The sequence below is a fragment of the Schistocerca serialis genome, chromosome 7, assembly GCF_023864345.2.
Source record: "Schistocerca serialis cubense isolate TAMUIC-IGC-003099 chromosome 7, iqSchSeri2.2, whole genome shotgun sequence".
In the NCBI taxonomy this organism is placed as follows: domain Eukaryota; kingdom Metazoa; phylum Arthropoda; class Insecta; order Orthoptera; family Acrididae; genus Schistocerca; species Schistocerca serialis.
The window spans coordinates 312592607-312610860 of NC_064644.1; the positions used below are offsets into that span (position 1 = coordinate 312592607).

General features: G+C 38.8%; 1 protein-coding gene across 1 annotated transcript in view; it reads right to left on the reverse strand.

Annotated features, from left to right (window-relative positions):
• Nucleotides 1-4191: 4191 nt before the first annotated feature.
• LOC126413334 (uncharacterized) overlaps nucleotides 4192-18254 on the reverse strand; it is a 277692-nt gene continuing 263629 nt past the window's right edge. Inside the window, exon 3 of the mRNA XM_050083245.1 lies at nucleotides 4192-5100. Within this exon, the coding sequence (XP_049939202.1) occupies nucleotides 4837-5100 (264 nt within the window). The 3' untranslated portion in view covers nucleotides 4192-4836. The remainder of the gene's footprint in view (nucleotides 5101-18254) is intronic.

Genomic DNA, 18254 nt, shown 5'->3' on the forward strand with positions numbered 1-18254 from the left:
ACTGCAATAATTAGTAAACACTGTAATACTCATGTTCAGCTGAGAGGTGCAGACAAACTGAATAGTGTATTGTTTAAGCATTGTTAGCTGGAAATAGCTTTCATAAACTAGACATATTGTCTATGACAAACATAGTTACTGTCATGTAAACAAAACTTTTTTTGTAGATTTGTGAGACAAAATTGCTGCCCAGTACTGCAGTTCAGGACGTGATATGTTAGTACTGCCAATAGACATGTACAACACTATCCTAGCTTTCAGAACTAATACTTATTTCCTCAGGAGCGAGAGAAAGGCAGGTTGGTGAAGATTAAAAAGGAGGGGTATGTCACCCAGATCCCAGAATGACAAGGGCCCACTCGCTGTGAGGATGAAGGGGGGGAGGGGGGGGGGGGGAGTTTAGACATTGTGTTCTTCCCATAGATCCAGTCATTTGTTAGTACAACACATTTGAGTATGAGCAAAGTTCTCTTGAAAATTTAAGTCTGACTGACTGCTAATAATTGGTGTTAGTTACTGATGAAAACATTTTCTCATAAAGTTTGAAGAAGATGCCTGCCTGACCTACTAATACATTTGAGGTGCTCTTTTTATAGGATTAGTGATCATTTCTAAGATTTTAAACCAAAGTCTTTATGCCAGGAAAGTCTTCAGTAATATCACACCTAAAATGGGAACAGAAGTATTTCTGTCAACAGATGAGTAGTACATTTGATTCTGGTAATTGAAAAGTGATATTCTGCATTTTAAATAATGCTAAAACTTGGTTGTCTACAGTATTTGATCCATATATGAAGAGATGGTTATGTACCTGATTTCAACAAAAATGGCAATACTTCAAGGAGTGCAAGTAAATTATCAAAAATTTGATTACAACATTAATTCGCAAATCTTGCACAATAATGAATATAGTAGATACACCATATGATCAAAGGTATCCAGATACTTATTGGTGAACATTATTATGGGTTGAGTCCACTGCTAATCACTCTACTGAGCACACATTCAGTGATGAGTCTGAATGTCTCTGGAGAAATGGCAGCCCATTCTTCATCAAGAGCTGAAATCAGAGAGGACAGTGATGTTGGATATTGGGATTTGGAGTGAAATCAACACTCTTAAGTCCTCCCACACACACATTCCAGTGTGTCAGTTCAGGACTCTGGGCAGGCCTGTCCATTTCAGGAAAGTTACTGTCTACAAACCATTGCCTCATAGATGCCACTTTAAGACAGTGTGCACTGTCATGCTGATACAAACATTCATCATTTACAAACTGTATATCTAATGTATATAGTACACAATGTTGTAAAATGTGTTCATATCCTCCTGCATTTAGCATTTTATGAAGCACAATTAAAGGATCACTTCCTACCCATGAAAACTAACCCCATAGCATAACACCACCTCCTCTGTATTTCACTGTTGGCACTACACATGACAGCAGGTAATGTCCTCCAAGAATTTGCCAAATCAAAACTCTTCCATCAGACAGACATGTGGTATAGAATGATTCATCACTCTAAGTCACTCATTTCCAGTAACCTACTGGCCAGTGGTGTTGCTCCTTACACTACCTCAAGCACAATTCCCTGCGTGCTTTTAAGTTGTTGGGTCCACCTCTCATGAAATCCATTGGCTGATTCAGTATCACTCAGGGGTGTCCAGATACTTTCAGTATATAGTGTATCTATTGTATTAATAACCTAAAATTTGCATATAAAATACTTTAAAGAGCGACATCAATATGCATCTTAATAAGAAACATAAAGCTAATAATATGTATATCTAAAAAAATCTAACAGTAGGTCCTGAAGAGAGCAATAGAGAGAAAATCTGCAAAACTGGCACATGCTTATAAAATTCTCTGATAATAAGACTTCTTTGCAGATGAAAAACATGTGCTGTGATCAAATCTGGAACCTTGCCTTTCATGGGAAGTATTCTTACCAACTCAACACTCAGGCATGAATCACTAACTGCCTAATTGCTTTACTTCTGACAGTATCTCACTCCTATCTTCTAAACTTCACAAGGGTTTCTCCTGCATAGATATGTCTAACATAACACAAAACCACTGTAGTTATACATACATTGTAACTGTGACTACTCAGTCCCGTAACAGCATAATCTTTATCTGTATTTATGTGTTTTGTGATATACACACTGTTTAGCCAGAACATTTGGAAGGTTGGAGATGAGGTACTGGCAGAAGTAAAGCTGTGAGAACAGATTGTAAGTCATACTTGGATACCTCAGATGGTAGGGTCCATGACTGCAAAAGGCAAAAGTCTGGCACACAGTTTTTATATGCCAGGAAGTTTCATTATGACCCCTACAAGATTGAATGCCACCTGGTGGTTTTGTGGGCACATGGCACATTAAGGAAAGCTTGTAAGTGGAGCAGAGATGAATGGGGAATCATCCTAGTGACAAAATCAGCTGCAGATGGAGAAATTCACTGACATAAACAACTTTGACCAAGAGCAGATTTCTATGATCCAGTGCCTGGAAACAAACATATCGCAAACAGAAAACCTGATTGGCTGTTTATGTGTAACTATTGACAGCACACATGGAAAATGGTTGAAGGACTGTGAAAGTGTGAAACAAGGTTTTGGACTTCCAGAAGCAGGAAAGAAGTGCTCTGTCTCATATCTGATGACAGAGTACAATGATGGTGTAGGCACAAATGTTTATAGGCACACATTGCTGAACATGGAGATCTGCAGCAGATGACCCCTCCATGTGCCCATATAGACCTGATGACTTGGTCAATTATGGCTGCAGTGGACACTAGATCTTCATGACTGGACCATGGATCAATGGGAATTTGTCATATAATCAGATATATCACATTTCTTGTTATACCAGGTTATTGGTGATGTCCAGCTTTGCCACTATCCAGGTGAATGGCTGCTGAAACCATGCATCACACTACAGATGCAGGTCAGCGGGGGCAGTGTTATGCTATGGAGGGCAGTCTGGGCTTCCATGGGACATATGGAAGTAACTGAAGGCATCATGGTGTCTGTGGACTACCAGAATATCATTACAGACCCCCTTAAGTCTTCATACTTCATGTCTTCCCCAACAGTGAGACATCTTCCAGTAGGATAACTGTTCATATCACAAGGCCAGAATGGTGTTTCAGTGGTTTGAGAAACATGATAGTGAACTCACTTTGCTGTCTTGGCCAACAAAGTCACTTGATCTGAAACCAGTGAAACACATCTGGGATGCTACTGGGTGCCCACACTGCGCCAACAAACCACCGGCCCATAATTTACGTGAGTAGCCTATGTTTAGACATCTGGTATCATATATCCCCAGAAACACACCAATGACTTGCAGAGTCCACACTACTCAGAACTGCTAGTGTATTTTGTTTCCAAAGGTGGTCCAATATGCTCTTAAGCAAATGATCATAATTTTTTGGCTTATCAGTGCACATTCATTGAAGAAGATAACACATTTATATGGCATGCTGCAGCTGTTGTACATCTTGATGGAATATTATGCAATGTTGCCTCACATTTTTATAATGTGTTGACAGGGCTCCCACTGTCAATATAGAATGTGTACTCAGAAGTTTATGTCAGCATCTATGGCAGTAAATGAATTCTCTACACTGAGACTGTTGTGAGGCTGAGAAGAAGATCATATAATACAGATGCAATAAAATAACCCCTGCTGTAGATCTCTAATTCATATGAATAGATAAACTTTTAGATCTACATGCATATTCTTGCTCTTCTCTGTTGTTGTCACAGCTAAGATTTGTAACTTGCTTGATACTGATATTATTGTGATGCAAGGGAGTACAACAATGCTCTTGTCATATACACCAGAAATAATACAAATTTTTTGTATTTTAAACAAGTATCAACAAATTCACATGCTACAAAAGTGGTGTTATTTTGTTCACAAATATGATACATTCTGCTATACAGTAACTATCAGTCAACATGTATATCAGCGGAAAACTTAAAAAAAAATAAAATGGGAGCAGTTGTGGTATTAGTCATGTTACTGAACTATATACACAAATTATGGAAAGGTGTTTGTACATAGTAGCACTTCTTTGTACAAATAGTCAGTAAGACATACCGGTATGTGTAAACTACATTTTACTCCTTGAGAGCCAAACATGTACTAAATTAACACATTAAAATCCAGTAATAAATTAAATACTGATTGGTAATTCATACTTTATTGTTTGATAACAAATATCTTTAACTCCAGTCAATTACTGACAGAAAATAAAGTCATTAAAAAATTCAAAATCAGTTACCAATTTTTGTGATCTAAATTTATTCCAAGATTTTGCAGATTCATTCAGTACCATTCAGTTCTGTCAACAATGAAAATATAATTCCTCTGATACCACACATAAATTTTACATTATCAAATACAAAATAATATAAATAAAATTTGTCAGTTAAATTTAAGTAACACACGGTTATATCAACAGCTTCTTCATATGAGATTTTTTCATTTTTACGGTCAAAAATTAAACTTACTGTGATAAAAATAAAAATGAAATAAATATGTGAAGAAATACGTAAGTGAAAAACGAGTAATCAAAATATTCGTATTAGTCATTCGGTTCGATTCGAGAGGAGCCATCTAAAAAACTATCACAGTGCCCACAATAATTGCTCCACACTCTTCACATTGACAAATATTTCTTCTGACTGTAAAATATTAGTGTCTGTCACACGCCATAAAAAAAGTGCGGCAAGATTTGCAGCAACCAGTCATCACTCATAAGTTTATATTCTCAACTTCATGAGACAGACTCAGGAAAAATTTGGTTTCTCATATCTGAACATCTCAGATAGATGGACGTTGACTTGACAAAGTCTGTGTCAAATTTTTGGTTTCACTTTCAGTATCATCTTCAGGTGATGATGGACTTGAGTCAGTGGAAATCACTTTTGATTTATTTGCTTCTTTTGCTTTTTTCTTCTGTTTGGCTTTTTCCCTTCCGGCTCTCCAGAATTCTTCGAATTTCGTGTTTATGTCAAGTTCGGATTTGCTAGCTGCACCTGCAGTTGTCTCAGTAGATGTGTCATCAATGTTCTCTTCATCTACCTCCTGAAACACATGAAACACCAAAGTGTTAGTTTGGCCTCAGCTGTCACAAGTACAAATGATATTAAAAGAATTGTGTAATTTAATCCTCAAGTGGGAGAGTCTGTGTATGAAGTAGACCAACCAGATATAGGGTTACCTTGTAGTGTTCCATTGGTGTGAGTCTGTACCAACTCCTTCATTGATGTTTCAGCTAATAGAGTGATAAGTTGTGTTGTCCTATTTCCAAGTGAGCAGCAGCAATATAAAATAAACAGTGAGCTAGGTGAGAAAAAAAATTTATGATCCATGCAGAAAATGCCACAGATTTCAAGCTAACAGCACAATCTCACAATGAGGCAGTTGTCTACAAGGTAATTATTAACTGATTAAGCATTTGGCTGGGACCTGATGCAACTGTGCCATTTAATGTTTCAATTGGGTCATAACTGTGTGGTAACACTTGTATGGAACAATAGAGTTATTTTATTATTCTTTAATTATATAGTGATTCAGCTCATATAATATAAGTTTATTTTATTGTTGTTTACATAAACTAATTATGAATTGTGAAGTTGCTCATACAGGTTTACCTTGGTAACATAAAGACAGCTGTTGTTTATAGTGCACGAAGTATAACATAAAGACAGGTATTCTTTACAGTGCACAAAGTATGCCGCATGCCAGCTCCTGTTACAAAAATCGGCACACCCACTCAAGGGTTAAAACAGATTGTCTTCGTGTTTCTGTTTCAAGCGTTATGTTGCTACTCAGTCTTTTAGCAAAGGTAATAGGAAATAGTGAGAAAGCCACCATGAAGTATTGCATTAGCAGCCATAGTGTGGTAACATGTGTTTCAGTATAAACAAGCATGTAAGAGATTTCAAGTTGACGCTAGCCATGCTCAGTGGAAGACTGCTCCCTGCAGCAGTAATAGCTGTAGCAGGCAGGTTGATATCAACAAACCAAAGCTAGTCTCTTCATGACTGGATGCCAGGTTTTAGTGAAACAAATGCACTTGTGAGCAATATAAATATGTCTGAATTTTGAGGAAGAAGAATTCTCATCACTGGAGACCAGAAGCACCACTATGACACTAGTGTCATGCCATACAATGGGACAACTGAGCATCACCAGCAGTAGCCATGGGTTCGAGAGTGGGCTACACCTGTTGTCAACCAGCACTAACTTCCTCAGGCGATTTGGAGCCACGGTAGCATCAACCTGCCATCTGCACCTGCTAAGCACTGGGTTCCCTCCCCTGGACTTAGTGCCACAGTACCAGCTGCCATCCATCTCCTGCCAGATAACAGTAGGTCGAATCCCACAGCAGTCTCCACGTCACCACAGTGAACATGTGCAGAGCTGAGGAGCCATTCCAGGTGCCATTACCAGTGGGGAAGTAGCATGCTGCTGATATCATGACTGTGGCCTACAGAGTCCACTGGCTGCCCAGGCGACTGCCATCAGCAATGAAAGGTGCCTACGCAGCATCCTCTCCCCCAGGCAGAAGCTGCTGCCTGTACATCAGCACTGGCAACAGTCAACACAGTGAGGCATATTTTGCCTTGTTAAGTCATGAAAAAGCACATACAGAGATTGAATAAAGCCTTCTTTATTATCAGCAGTGTTTCCACTGTGCCCTCCAGCCTGTTACCACTCACCTCTCTGAATGCAACTGCACTCTTCAGAATGGCGCCAGCAGAGGATCTTCAGGCCCATCACCCTGGCATTTGGTGACAGCAGAGGGAGCAACAACATTTACAGTCACCATGCATGCATAAAGAAGATAATTCATCTACTGGAGGGGTGCAGTTTCATTGTTACCTGTTGGGGTGAGTGCAGTCTTTTTGTTTTGTATTAGTTTGACTCTAAGGTCTTGGTAAGTCAGTGGGTATTGCAAGGGGTTAAGTTGCACTTGTAAGTTCAGTAGGTGACAGGTGAAGTCAGACAGTATTTTGAGGAGGCATAAGCATAAGTGTCAGTTTTCAGCTGGGTGTTGTGGGCAATATGGATGTCATGAGCAAGCTCATTCTCTAGTAGTATAAGCTGTGAATTATGTGTAGTGTTTCATGAGATAAAGCTAAGTTCTCATTGTTTCAATGTGTAGTAGTAATTATGAGCAGCCACTCAGGTTAGATTAGCTGAGTTATAGTAAGGAGTAACATGATAATATTATGATTAAGTGTTCTCATAATTTGATTTTGTTTTGTGCAGATCAAGGAATATGACTGAGTATTTAAGCATGTAAGGTAGTGAGAAGCTAGTATAGAGGTATGTTTAAGTGTTTTTTTCTCACTTGTGATTGTGTGATTGATAAGAGGTAAACATGTCATGGTCAGTACCACAGCAAGCAGGGCTTTTGATACAACAAGGGGCCACCACAGACAAAGTATAGATAATACTAAGAGGAGAAGTAGATGAGTTGCTAGTTGAGAAGTTAGAGTGGTCTACAGATTAGAAGCATTGATGTCTAGATGAAGGAAACAGATTTTTCAAATCTCCAGAATATAGGGGGAAGTTGCAGAGAGAGCACAAAGAATGTTTGCTCAAAATGGCAAGGAGATGGGGAATATGTGGATTATACAAAGGATGGAAAGGAAGAGAGAAGAGGGAGAAGGAGGCAGTTAAAAGAGAGAGGAGCAGGCTTGGGCATATTTTACCTCTTCCTGCATAACTGCCAACTACCGTTAATATAACTAAGTCTGGTGGTCCAGGGAAGATTGAATTGACTGCATATGGTATCATAATGCACGTTCCTAAGAATTTATGTGAGGTACAAGGTAATGGCATTGCTGAAATTAAGATAAGTAGTATAGAAGTACCAGTTTTGATATCCAGTGGAACTGTGGAGTCTGATGTAACAGAAACGAGTGTAGACTGTACCAAAGTGATTAAGTGTGGGGATGGTGACTTGGGAGATTTAAGTGCAGTAATATCTGCCCCACTGAGTAAAAACAAGAGATGTGTTGATGCCAGGGAGCCTCAGTTAAACACGCAGGGAAATGCATTGGCCAGTGATTTTTGCATTGTGCACAGAGGAACTTCAGATGATGTTCTTGTTTTAGATCTGCAGGACATGCACAAGAAGTTGTTGACAGTTGTGTTGCAGATGTTGTAGCAGAAACAGTACAGGCACATATATTTCCTCAGAAGCAGGGCATAAAGAGGAAAAGGAAAAGGAGACGAGTTCATGGAGTGGATGATCAAGTTAAAAGGGCCGAATCTGTTGAAAAGTGTCTGCCAGAAGTTTGAGATATATCATGAACATTAGTGCTGAGTCACAGCCTTGCAGGACACGCAGCTGATGTGCACAGTGTGCAGTTCAGAGCACAGTCAAAGTCTGATGTATGAGGTGAGTATGAAGTGGGGGAAGGGTGCAACAGGAGCCTGATAGTAACCATACTGACTGAACATCATGCAATGTTAACTTTCTGTGACAGAAAGCTGTTGCCAGTTTAGAGCTGTCATGAGGGGTGTTTACTGTAGAAGACAAACAACTTAAACTATGTACAAAAGCACAAAGGTGTAAGTCACATGGTGTAGTGCTATTAGGTGCCAGGAAGTAATTTTGGGTGAGCAGGCCATCAGAAAACCAAGCACTGAGAGAAGAATTCAGTTTGCAATGAGACCACAGTGGGAAGAGTAGTGGGATTACCTGCCAAAGAGTTGTGAATAGTAGTGCTGTATGTAGTTTTCTTGTAAGAATAGTACTGGGAGCATATTGTGTTGGAAAGTGTAAGGAGAACTGTTGTTGAAAGTACAAAGTTCCAAAATTTGTTCCAAAACAAAGATGTAAGAAACCACTACATAGACAGATGGCATGCCAGTCATAAGAGTGTAACAGAACTAGACCATGTTTTGATGAAACTGACATTTAAGGAAAATCTATTACAAAAGATAGAGTAACTTTTTAATTTGTAAGTGTGAAATGTAGAGTAGAAGGTATGTGTTTCCTTTTTTATTTTTCATAAGCATGGAAGAGACCTAGCAGTGAAATATGTTTTGTTATATTTGTGTTAATGGGCAAGGAGCCCTTTAGAGATTTTGTGTGACTATGTGGTAGGAGCAAGAGATGGGAAAGCAATTTATGGAGCTTTTAAAGAGTAATATTGTAATTGTATAGTATTTAGGAATAACCAAGCTAGTAGTATGTAGTTGTTTTATGGATTAGTGGTAAAGTTAATTTCAATAGAGAACTGGAGTGAAACAAGACCCGAGGTAAAGGGTCTTCTCAATGGAAGGAGAGGGGGGAGGGGGGTGGCAGAGTAGTTTTGCTACCCAGTCTTTCAGTCTTAGCAAAATTAATACAAAGTAGAGAGAAAGCCTCCATGAAGTATTACATTAGCAGCTGCAGTTGGTAACCACTATGTGGTGACATGTGGATCAAAATAAACATGCACATAAGGTTATTGTGAAACGAGGATGGCAGCATTCAAGAGAAAACTGTGAGACACAGTGGTAGTAACTGTAACAGGTGAGTTGATGTCATCACACCAGGGTAAGTCTCTTGTTATGGGCATCATGACTAGGTGCCAGGTTTAAGTGAAACAAATGCACCTCCTAGTGATATAATTTCTAAATTTTGACACAGAAGCATTCTCATCTGTAGAGTCCAGCAGCACCACCAAATGACTGGCTCACAATGGACAGTAAGATGACTGGGCACTGCCAGCAGCATCCATGGGTTCGAGACTTTGCTGCACCTCCAGCACTAAGTTCCCCTCCAGGACTTAGTGCCACAGCACCAACTGCCATCAAACTCCTTCTAGAAAGCAGGAAGTCAAATCATGTACACAGCAATCTCTGCACCACTGCAGTGAATGCATGCAGAGTCAAGGGGCCATTCTAGGCACCTTCACCAACAAGAAAGTAGCATGCCACTGACATTGTACCCACGACCTAGAGAGGTCGCTGGAGAGCCAAGAGCCTGCTGTCAGCAATGCAGGGTGCCCTGCTGTCAGCAATGCAGGGTGCCTACATAGCATCCTCTCACCAGCATTGAACTTGTAATCCATAGTCAGCAAGGGTCAGGGCTAATGGATTGAGACTTGTTTTGCATTATCAAGCCAGGATGGAGCATGTATAGAGATTGAAAAAAAACCTCCTTTATTGTAAGGAGTGTTTCACTGGGCCCTTCAGACCACCACTACTCACCCCTCCGAGTGCAATTGCACTCTTCACAAGGTGTATTCCTGTGATGTATCTGGGGACAGAAAGCAGACCACTGCTGTTAATAGTAGGCTACACTTTTCTTAATGAGGATTTTAATTAAGAGAAATTTGCACTTTTGGAGAACCAATGCATATAAATAGGGCCATAAATGTAGAATTGTTCTGATACACCTGAATCAAATCTATAATGCAAGAAATGGTCAGCCCCCTCCCCACATAAACATGTCCAAATAATGCATATAAACTGAACTTAGTAAATTTTTCAAATATTAAGTACAAAGAAGCATATGCTTGCTCCTGAAAAATATCTCTCTTGCAATGGTGACTGTTTACCGATCCACACTTTGAAATTATCAGCTCTTTATTACGCACCTTTATTCTGTACCATGCTCTTTGTCAGGCAAAAATTAACAATTAAGGACACCTACTAAAATCGATACAGTGGAAACTAAAAAATTATAAGACAGAATTGCTTGCCAGTATTTGCCAGTAGCAGGTGAAATATGTAGTGCTGCTAACATACATATAAAAGGAAAATAATACTCTCCTGGCTTTCTGAACTACAAGAGTGATAGGTTAGGGTAGGTTAGACAGAATGAGCAGGTCACTCACAGCCCAGAATGAGAGAAACACTATTGCATTGAGGACAAATGTGGACAAAGATGAAGAGGAAGACATCAGAGAATAGTATTTGTAGGCACTGTGCTGCATCCAGTACAGAGTTGATAAGGACAGACTGAGAAGTAAAAATAGATCAGGAGGAATAGGAGTGAAAGCTGCAGGTGCAATTAAGAACTAGGACAATATAAAAAAAAATGGGAAATAGGGGAGCGAAGAGAAAGAAGGTGAAAAGGAAAAAATAATAAATAAGATGTTGAGATGAGACATAATAATCAAAAATATAATAAAAAGTATCATGAAAGAAGAAGTTATCCTTTAATGGTGATTAGGTCTAAGAGGAGCTAATCTCTGTAACCAAATGTCCCTCTCTTTTCTCATTTTCTCTTTTATTATGATTTTTCATCTTCAAAATGTTCAACTAGGATTGTGAAACAACTTTAATTCCTCTTCTTTCTTTGTTATTGGTTCTTGTTTTCCCAGTACTTTCTCATTTTCTCCCTATATTGCCTTTTCCCTTTTTCTGTTCATGTTGTTCTTGATTTCTTGTTTCTTCTGCTTTTAAATCCTTCTAAATTTAGTATTTTACTCTCAAAAAGATTTCTTTCTATTGTTTTTTATTTTTTATTTCGTTTCTTTTCTAGGTCTTTACTTATTTTTGTAATCCATGCCACAGTCAATTTCTTCTTCTTGAAATATTTGTTTTCTTAGCCCATTCTCATTCATTTGGTAGATGTATCCAAAAAATATTAATCTTTGCTGAGCCAATACTTCTGATATTCTCTCTATATTTTTATAGATCTTCTCATTTTCCAATCATCTGTAGTTTGTATTGCACCCATTATTTTTCTAACAATTCATCTTTCAAGTACCTCTACTGACCCATTAGGCATTCACAACAATGCAAACATTCAGAGCATACCAAAGTGGTTTAATGTTTTAGCTTTGCTCTTCTAGGAATGCATTTACTGTTGTAAACAATCTTTGTCAAAACATATGCTCTTTCAGTTTTGTTATCTCCTACATCTATTGCAAATTTTTATAGTCCATTCTGTTGTACAGCTTCTCCAAGGTATTGAAATTTGCTCACTTGCTCTATTTCACCTATTTGTGTCTAAACGAGTTTTGGTGTAGTTTTTATACAGAGTGTTTGGAAATTCCTGTTACAAACTTCTAGGACTAGTAGAGAAGAGAGAGTACATAATATTTTGAATAGGAATCCACCTACAGAAACATACCATTTCTGTGCTACAGCCATTTGAAAACATGTTTGCTAGGTAGGTCTGCAGCAGGGTAGTCATGGTGAGTCTACATATCTGACCTGGTTTGAGCCTTATTCATGTGTCTGTGAGTGTTAGAGCAACATGATTGAGTATATGTTTGTAGAATACACTGACATGACACATCTGAAAGGCAAAGCTTATGGTACTGGAAGACATGCTCATCGCCTTTATTGAGATCATTGTCTATAATGTCCCACTCCATTGTATAGCCTTTTCACCACAATTATACAATGGCTTTGAGAAGAGGTACATTCACCATCAGCAGGCATGACTGTGGTGCCCCAACGAGATGCCATGCACCCGAATTGAAGAGGTCATACTGCATCAAGTTGAAGAGAAACCATCAACGAGTACATGAGCAATTTCTTTGGCTATTAGCAAGTGGAACTGTAAAACAAGAGATTTAATGAATCATGCCTAATCAGTTACTTGCAAAAGTGCTTGCATAGCAGTATGTCCTAGAAGTTTGTAATGGGAATTTCTAAACACCCTGTATATGTCATGTCTTTTGTTTTTTCAGTTAAAATTCAGAAACCAATCCTGTTTGTTATTTTTTATAGACAATTTATTTGAATAACTGCTTCTGTCAGATTTTCTACAAGTATTGCAAAATTGCCTAAAAAACCCAGGCAGTTTACCTTAATTCCATTTGCTTTCCTTTCCAGAACTATTTATTCAATTTTGTCGTTTTTTAGCTCCAAATTTAGGATTCTTACAATTTTTCCTAGAAAGCAGTTAAGCAGTAAGGGGGTAAACCATCTACTTGTTGAGCACAATATTTATTTAATTATCTTTTTATTTGTTTTGCTTTCTCATCTCTGTTGTCCTTCCTCCTCTCTCTCTCATTTTTTTCTGTTGTCCTAGTTCTTATCTGGGCTATTCATTTTCTCCCAGTACTGATTTTATGAAGAGAGTAGATCAGATAAAAAATAGAGATAACATTAGAAACTGAAGAAGTGAATTAAAATTTGTGCTGTAGCTGGGACTTTAACCCGGGTCTTCATGCTTACTGGGCAGACCATTACACCAACGCAGCATTACGGTCAACATAGGTGCGCGAACTACCCAAGTCAAAGACCCTCCCCAACACAAACTCCAATTCACATCTCCCCTTATATTGTCATTATTACCAGGGCTCTCCGACACTGGAATAGCACCCCACCATTGGACGTAATGGGGAAGTGCTGTACTATATGTGATCATATAGATCTTAAATCAAAAAGTGACAATATAAGGGGAGATGTGAATTGGAGCTTGTGTTGGGGAGGGTATTTGATTTGGGTAGTTCATGCAGTTATGTTGACCATAATGCTCTGGTGGTGTAATGGTCAGCATATCTGCTAAGTAAGCAAGAATACCTAGGTTTGAGTCCCAGTCATAGCACAAATTTTAATTCACTTCTTCAGCTTCCAACGTTATCATAGATAAATTAGAGACTTAAAAGTCTCGAGGAAAATTTAATTTAAGAAAAAATTGAGAGTTGTTGTTGCACCCTCTACAAAGTGTGCAACATTTAAAATCACTTTTTTGTGACCAGGTACCAAGCCATGAACTGCAGACAAAACAATATCCAGCTCTCACATGGAAAAGAGCAGTTGTACAGCTCCTTCTTCTTGGAACACAAGTCTCAGTCATGTCTCCTGACACTAGCTCTGTGGGGGCAATATGTTTGGCTGTGACTTGCTATGAAGACGTGCTTCTGCAAATTTTGAAGACTTTTATTTCGCACTATACCAGTAACTGACCACCAACCATCTGATTTAGTGATTCTCCCATTGGTCTCTCATAGTAAAGTGAAATTTGTGGAACAATCAATAGTGTTCAGGATTTCAAACAGTGACCTCTTTTTGCTCTCCTTAATGATTTGTCTCCATTTTTCATTGAATACTGGACTAGTCACTTTTAGACATTGCTTGATCTGTTTGTGTGTCCAGATTGGGAAAAGATTAGAGTAGCATAATGTATAATGTGATATTAGTGCAGATTTATTTGCCCTAAGAAAACTACTCCTTTATGTTAGTATTCCAGTGCTGAAATTCATCTACTACACCTTAATAAACAGTCAAATATCATATGGTATTGTTCTATGAGGTCAAGAAAAGAATGCAATATACGTATTTAAATGGTAAAGGAAGGCAATGCGTGTGGTATCACATATCGATACCTTCCAATGGGTATTAAAGTTGGCAGTGGAATTGCAAATTTCTGTCAGACGCTGATTGCAGTCATGTGGGATGCAGTGAACCCAATGGTGTGTGCCTGCTGAGCCACAGCCCCATCGCTCTGGACTATGAGCACCCTCTGGTGTCATGATAAAGGATGGCTGGCAGCAGTCACACAACCCACTAATGCTCAGAGCCACTTTCCTACCCGTGCGCACAACCATCATTCATGCTTTAGTACACAGAAGTTCATCCTATTTGATCTTGTGATAGCTGGACTCTTTTTCTTGCTGCATTATTTGTAATGAATCTTTGTGTGCTCAGAGAAACACAAGTTAAATAAATCTTCTGTTTACTATGTTAACTGCTCCTGCCTAGCTCTCCTATGATGACAGTTGCTGCACCACTCTGTAGCTCACCTCTCCTTAGCATTGTATGCAAAGTTGTGCACAACAATGTGGATGATATTCAGCATGGCACCCAGAGCTCTTTGTAAACATGGCTTCCAAAAACTAAAGATTATAACTCTGCCATCATTATTTATATTGCAGTGTGTTATCCACATTAAAGAGAACTATCATACTTATTAACAGGTGGACCAAATATGACTTGGTATCGTTTCAGTGTAACTATAAAAAATGATTTGTAAATAAATCAGCTAAATTCTTCAATGCCATAAACCAGTGTATCAGGGAATTACCAGATCAACAGTTCAAAAGAAGAACCAAGAACTGATTCCTTATGAAGTTGATAAATTATTGAGGTCATGAGAATGAAGTGATAATGACTTATTTATTGTTGTACTTTTACAATTAGAATGTGATTTATCAGTGAATGGTTAACATAATGTACATTTTATTCTTAATGTTATAAATATTTGTGAGTGATATATTAACATACATAATCACACAAGAAAATACAGTATATGCAAGCGTACCATAACTTTAATGTAATTAGTTCACTTCAGTACAAGTCATGACAGTTGCTGCTGGTGAGCAAGATGTATGAGACAGGCGAAATTCCCTCAGACTTCAAGAAGAATATAATAATTCCAATCCCAAAGAAAGCAGGTGTTGACAGATGTGAAAATTACCAAACTATCAGTTTAATAAGTCACAGCTGCAAAATACTAATGCGAATTCTTTACAGACAAATGGGAAACTGGTAGAAGCCGACCTCGGCGAAGATCAGTTTGGGTTCCGTAGAAATATTGGAACACGTGAGGCAATACTGACCTTACGACTTATCTTACAACAAGGGAACATCCCCATCGCACCCCCCCCCCCCCCTTCAGATTTAGTTATAAGTTGGCACAGTCGATAGGCCTTGAAAAACTGAACACAGATCAATCGAGAAAACAGGAAGAAGTTGTGTGGAACTATGAAAAAATAAGCAAAATATACAAACTGGGTCGTACATGTGTAAGATAGGCAATGTTAAGGGCAATAAGGACTGAGGAGCGCCATGGTCCCGTGGTTAGCGCGAACAGCTGCGGAACGGGAGGTCCTTGGTTCAAATCTGCCCTCGTCTGAAAATTTTGCTTTCTTTATTTTCGCAAAGTTATGATCTGTCCGTTCGTTCATTGACGTCTCTGTTCACTGTAATAAGTAGTGTCTGTGTTTTGTGACCGCACCGCAAAACCGTGTGATTAGTTGACGAAAGGACGTGCCTCTCCAATGGGAACCGAAAACATTTGATAGGTAAACCGATTCCTCCACAGGAAAACACGTCTGATATTTTGTATACGACACTGGTGACAGCATGTGCGTCACATGACAGGAATATGTTGTCGACCCACCTAACTAGTACACTTGGCGAATGGGTGAAAAGATTCTTCTACCTTGCCCGATTTAGGTTTTCTTGTGGATGTAATAATCACTCCAAAAAAAGTGATGAAAACATAAGAGTTTTTCACATAAACTGAAAATAAAAAGTTAAAATTTTTGGTCGAGGTAACATTTGAACTGAAGACCTCTCGTTCTGCAGCTGTTCACACTAACCACGGGACCACGGGGCACTTCGAACAATAGTGCCCTTAATATTGCCTATATTACACATGGACGACCCAGTTTGTATATTTTGCTTATTTTTTCATAGTTCCACACAACTTCTTCCTGTTTTCTCGATCTATCTGTGTTCAGTTTTTCAAGGCCTATCCACTGTGCCAACTTATAACTAAAACTGAGGGGAGTGCGATGGGGATGTTCCCTTGTTAGAAGATAGATTAAGGAAAGACAAACCTACGTTTCTAGCATTTGTAGACTTAGAGAAAGCTTTTGACAATGTTGACTGGAATACTCTCTTTCAAATTCTAAAGGTGGCAGGGGTAAAATACAGGGAGCGAAAGGCTATTTACAATTTGTAGAGAAACCAGATGGCAGTTATAAGAGTCGAGGGATATGAAAGGGAAGCAATGGTTGGGAAGGGATTGAGACAGGGTTGTAGCCTCTCCCCGGTGTTATTCAATCTGTATATTGAGCAAGCAGTAAAGGAAACAAAAGAAAAATTTGGAGTAGGTATTAAAGTCCATGGAGAAGAAATAAAAACTTTGAGGTTCGCCGATGACATTGTAATTCTGTCAGAGACAGCAAAGGACCTGGAAGAGCAGTTGAATGGAATGGACAATGTCTTGAAAGGAGGATATAAGATGAACATCAACAAAAGCAAAACGAGGATAATGGAATGTAGCCGAATTAAGTCGAGTGATGCTGAGGGAAATAGATTAGGAAATGAGACACTTACAGTAGTAAAGGAGTTTTGCTATTTGGGAAGCAAAATAGCTGATGATGGTCGAAGTAGAGAGGATATAAAATGTAGACTGGCAATGGCAAGGAAAGCGTTTCTGAAGAAGAGAAATTTGTGAACATTTACTATAGATTTAAGTGTCAGGAAGTCGTTTCTGAAAGTATTTGTATGGAGTGTAGCCATGTATGGAAGTAAAACGTGGACGATAAATAGTTTAGACAAGAAGAGAATAGAAGCTTTCGAAATGTGGTGCTACAGAAGAATGCTGAAGATTAGATGGGTAGATCACATAACTAATGAGGAGGTATTGAATAGAATTGGGGAGAAGAGGAGTTTGTGGCACAACTTGACTAGAAGAAGGGATCAGGTGGTTGGACATGTTCTGAGGCATCAAGGGATCACCAATTTAGTACTGGACGGCAGCGTGGAGGGTAAAAATCGTAGAGGGAAACCAAGAGATGAATACACTAAGCAGATTCAGAAGGATGTAGGCTGCAGTAGGTACTGGGAGATAAAGAGGCTTGCACAGGATAGAGTAGCACGGAGAGCTGCATCAAACAAGTCGCAGGACTGAAGACCACAACAACAACAACAATACAAGTCATTGCTCACTCTCAAGAGAGCAGTGCCTTCAAGGCTGGGAAAGCATAATGAGAAATTTATGGTGTAGTATGACACCATACCTGTGCTGAACCATGCTAAATTGAAATTATTGAGAACATTTTACCTTTTTGAAGTCCAGAGGCTCACAAATGAAGAAAGAGAGAGTGTAATTATATATGGAAGATAAGAAGAAACTAAAAATAAATCCATATCACAACAAATACAAGTGTATGGAGGTCATAGACTGCAACTTATAATGAATGACGACAAGGGGAGCAATGAAAAGAGTGACTGGAAAACGAGAACATCTTGTGTTTGCGGTTATTAGAACCTGCCTCCATGGCATTGTTTCTTGTGAAATGCTGGACAAAGAATTTGCATTGTATGTAAAAGAATCTTACAAGATGCAGAAGATAACGATTTATAATGTACCACAGTAATGTAGAGGGATGTCGAGATGAACAAATTGATACAGGACACATGTGGCCTACAAAGCCAGACAACAACCTCAAACTGGGCTACAAAAGTCCCCTAAGGTACAGTGCATACGCATAGCAAGAGGCTTTGAATATCTTCTGTCCATCTTAAACCAC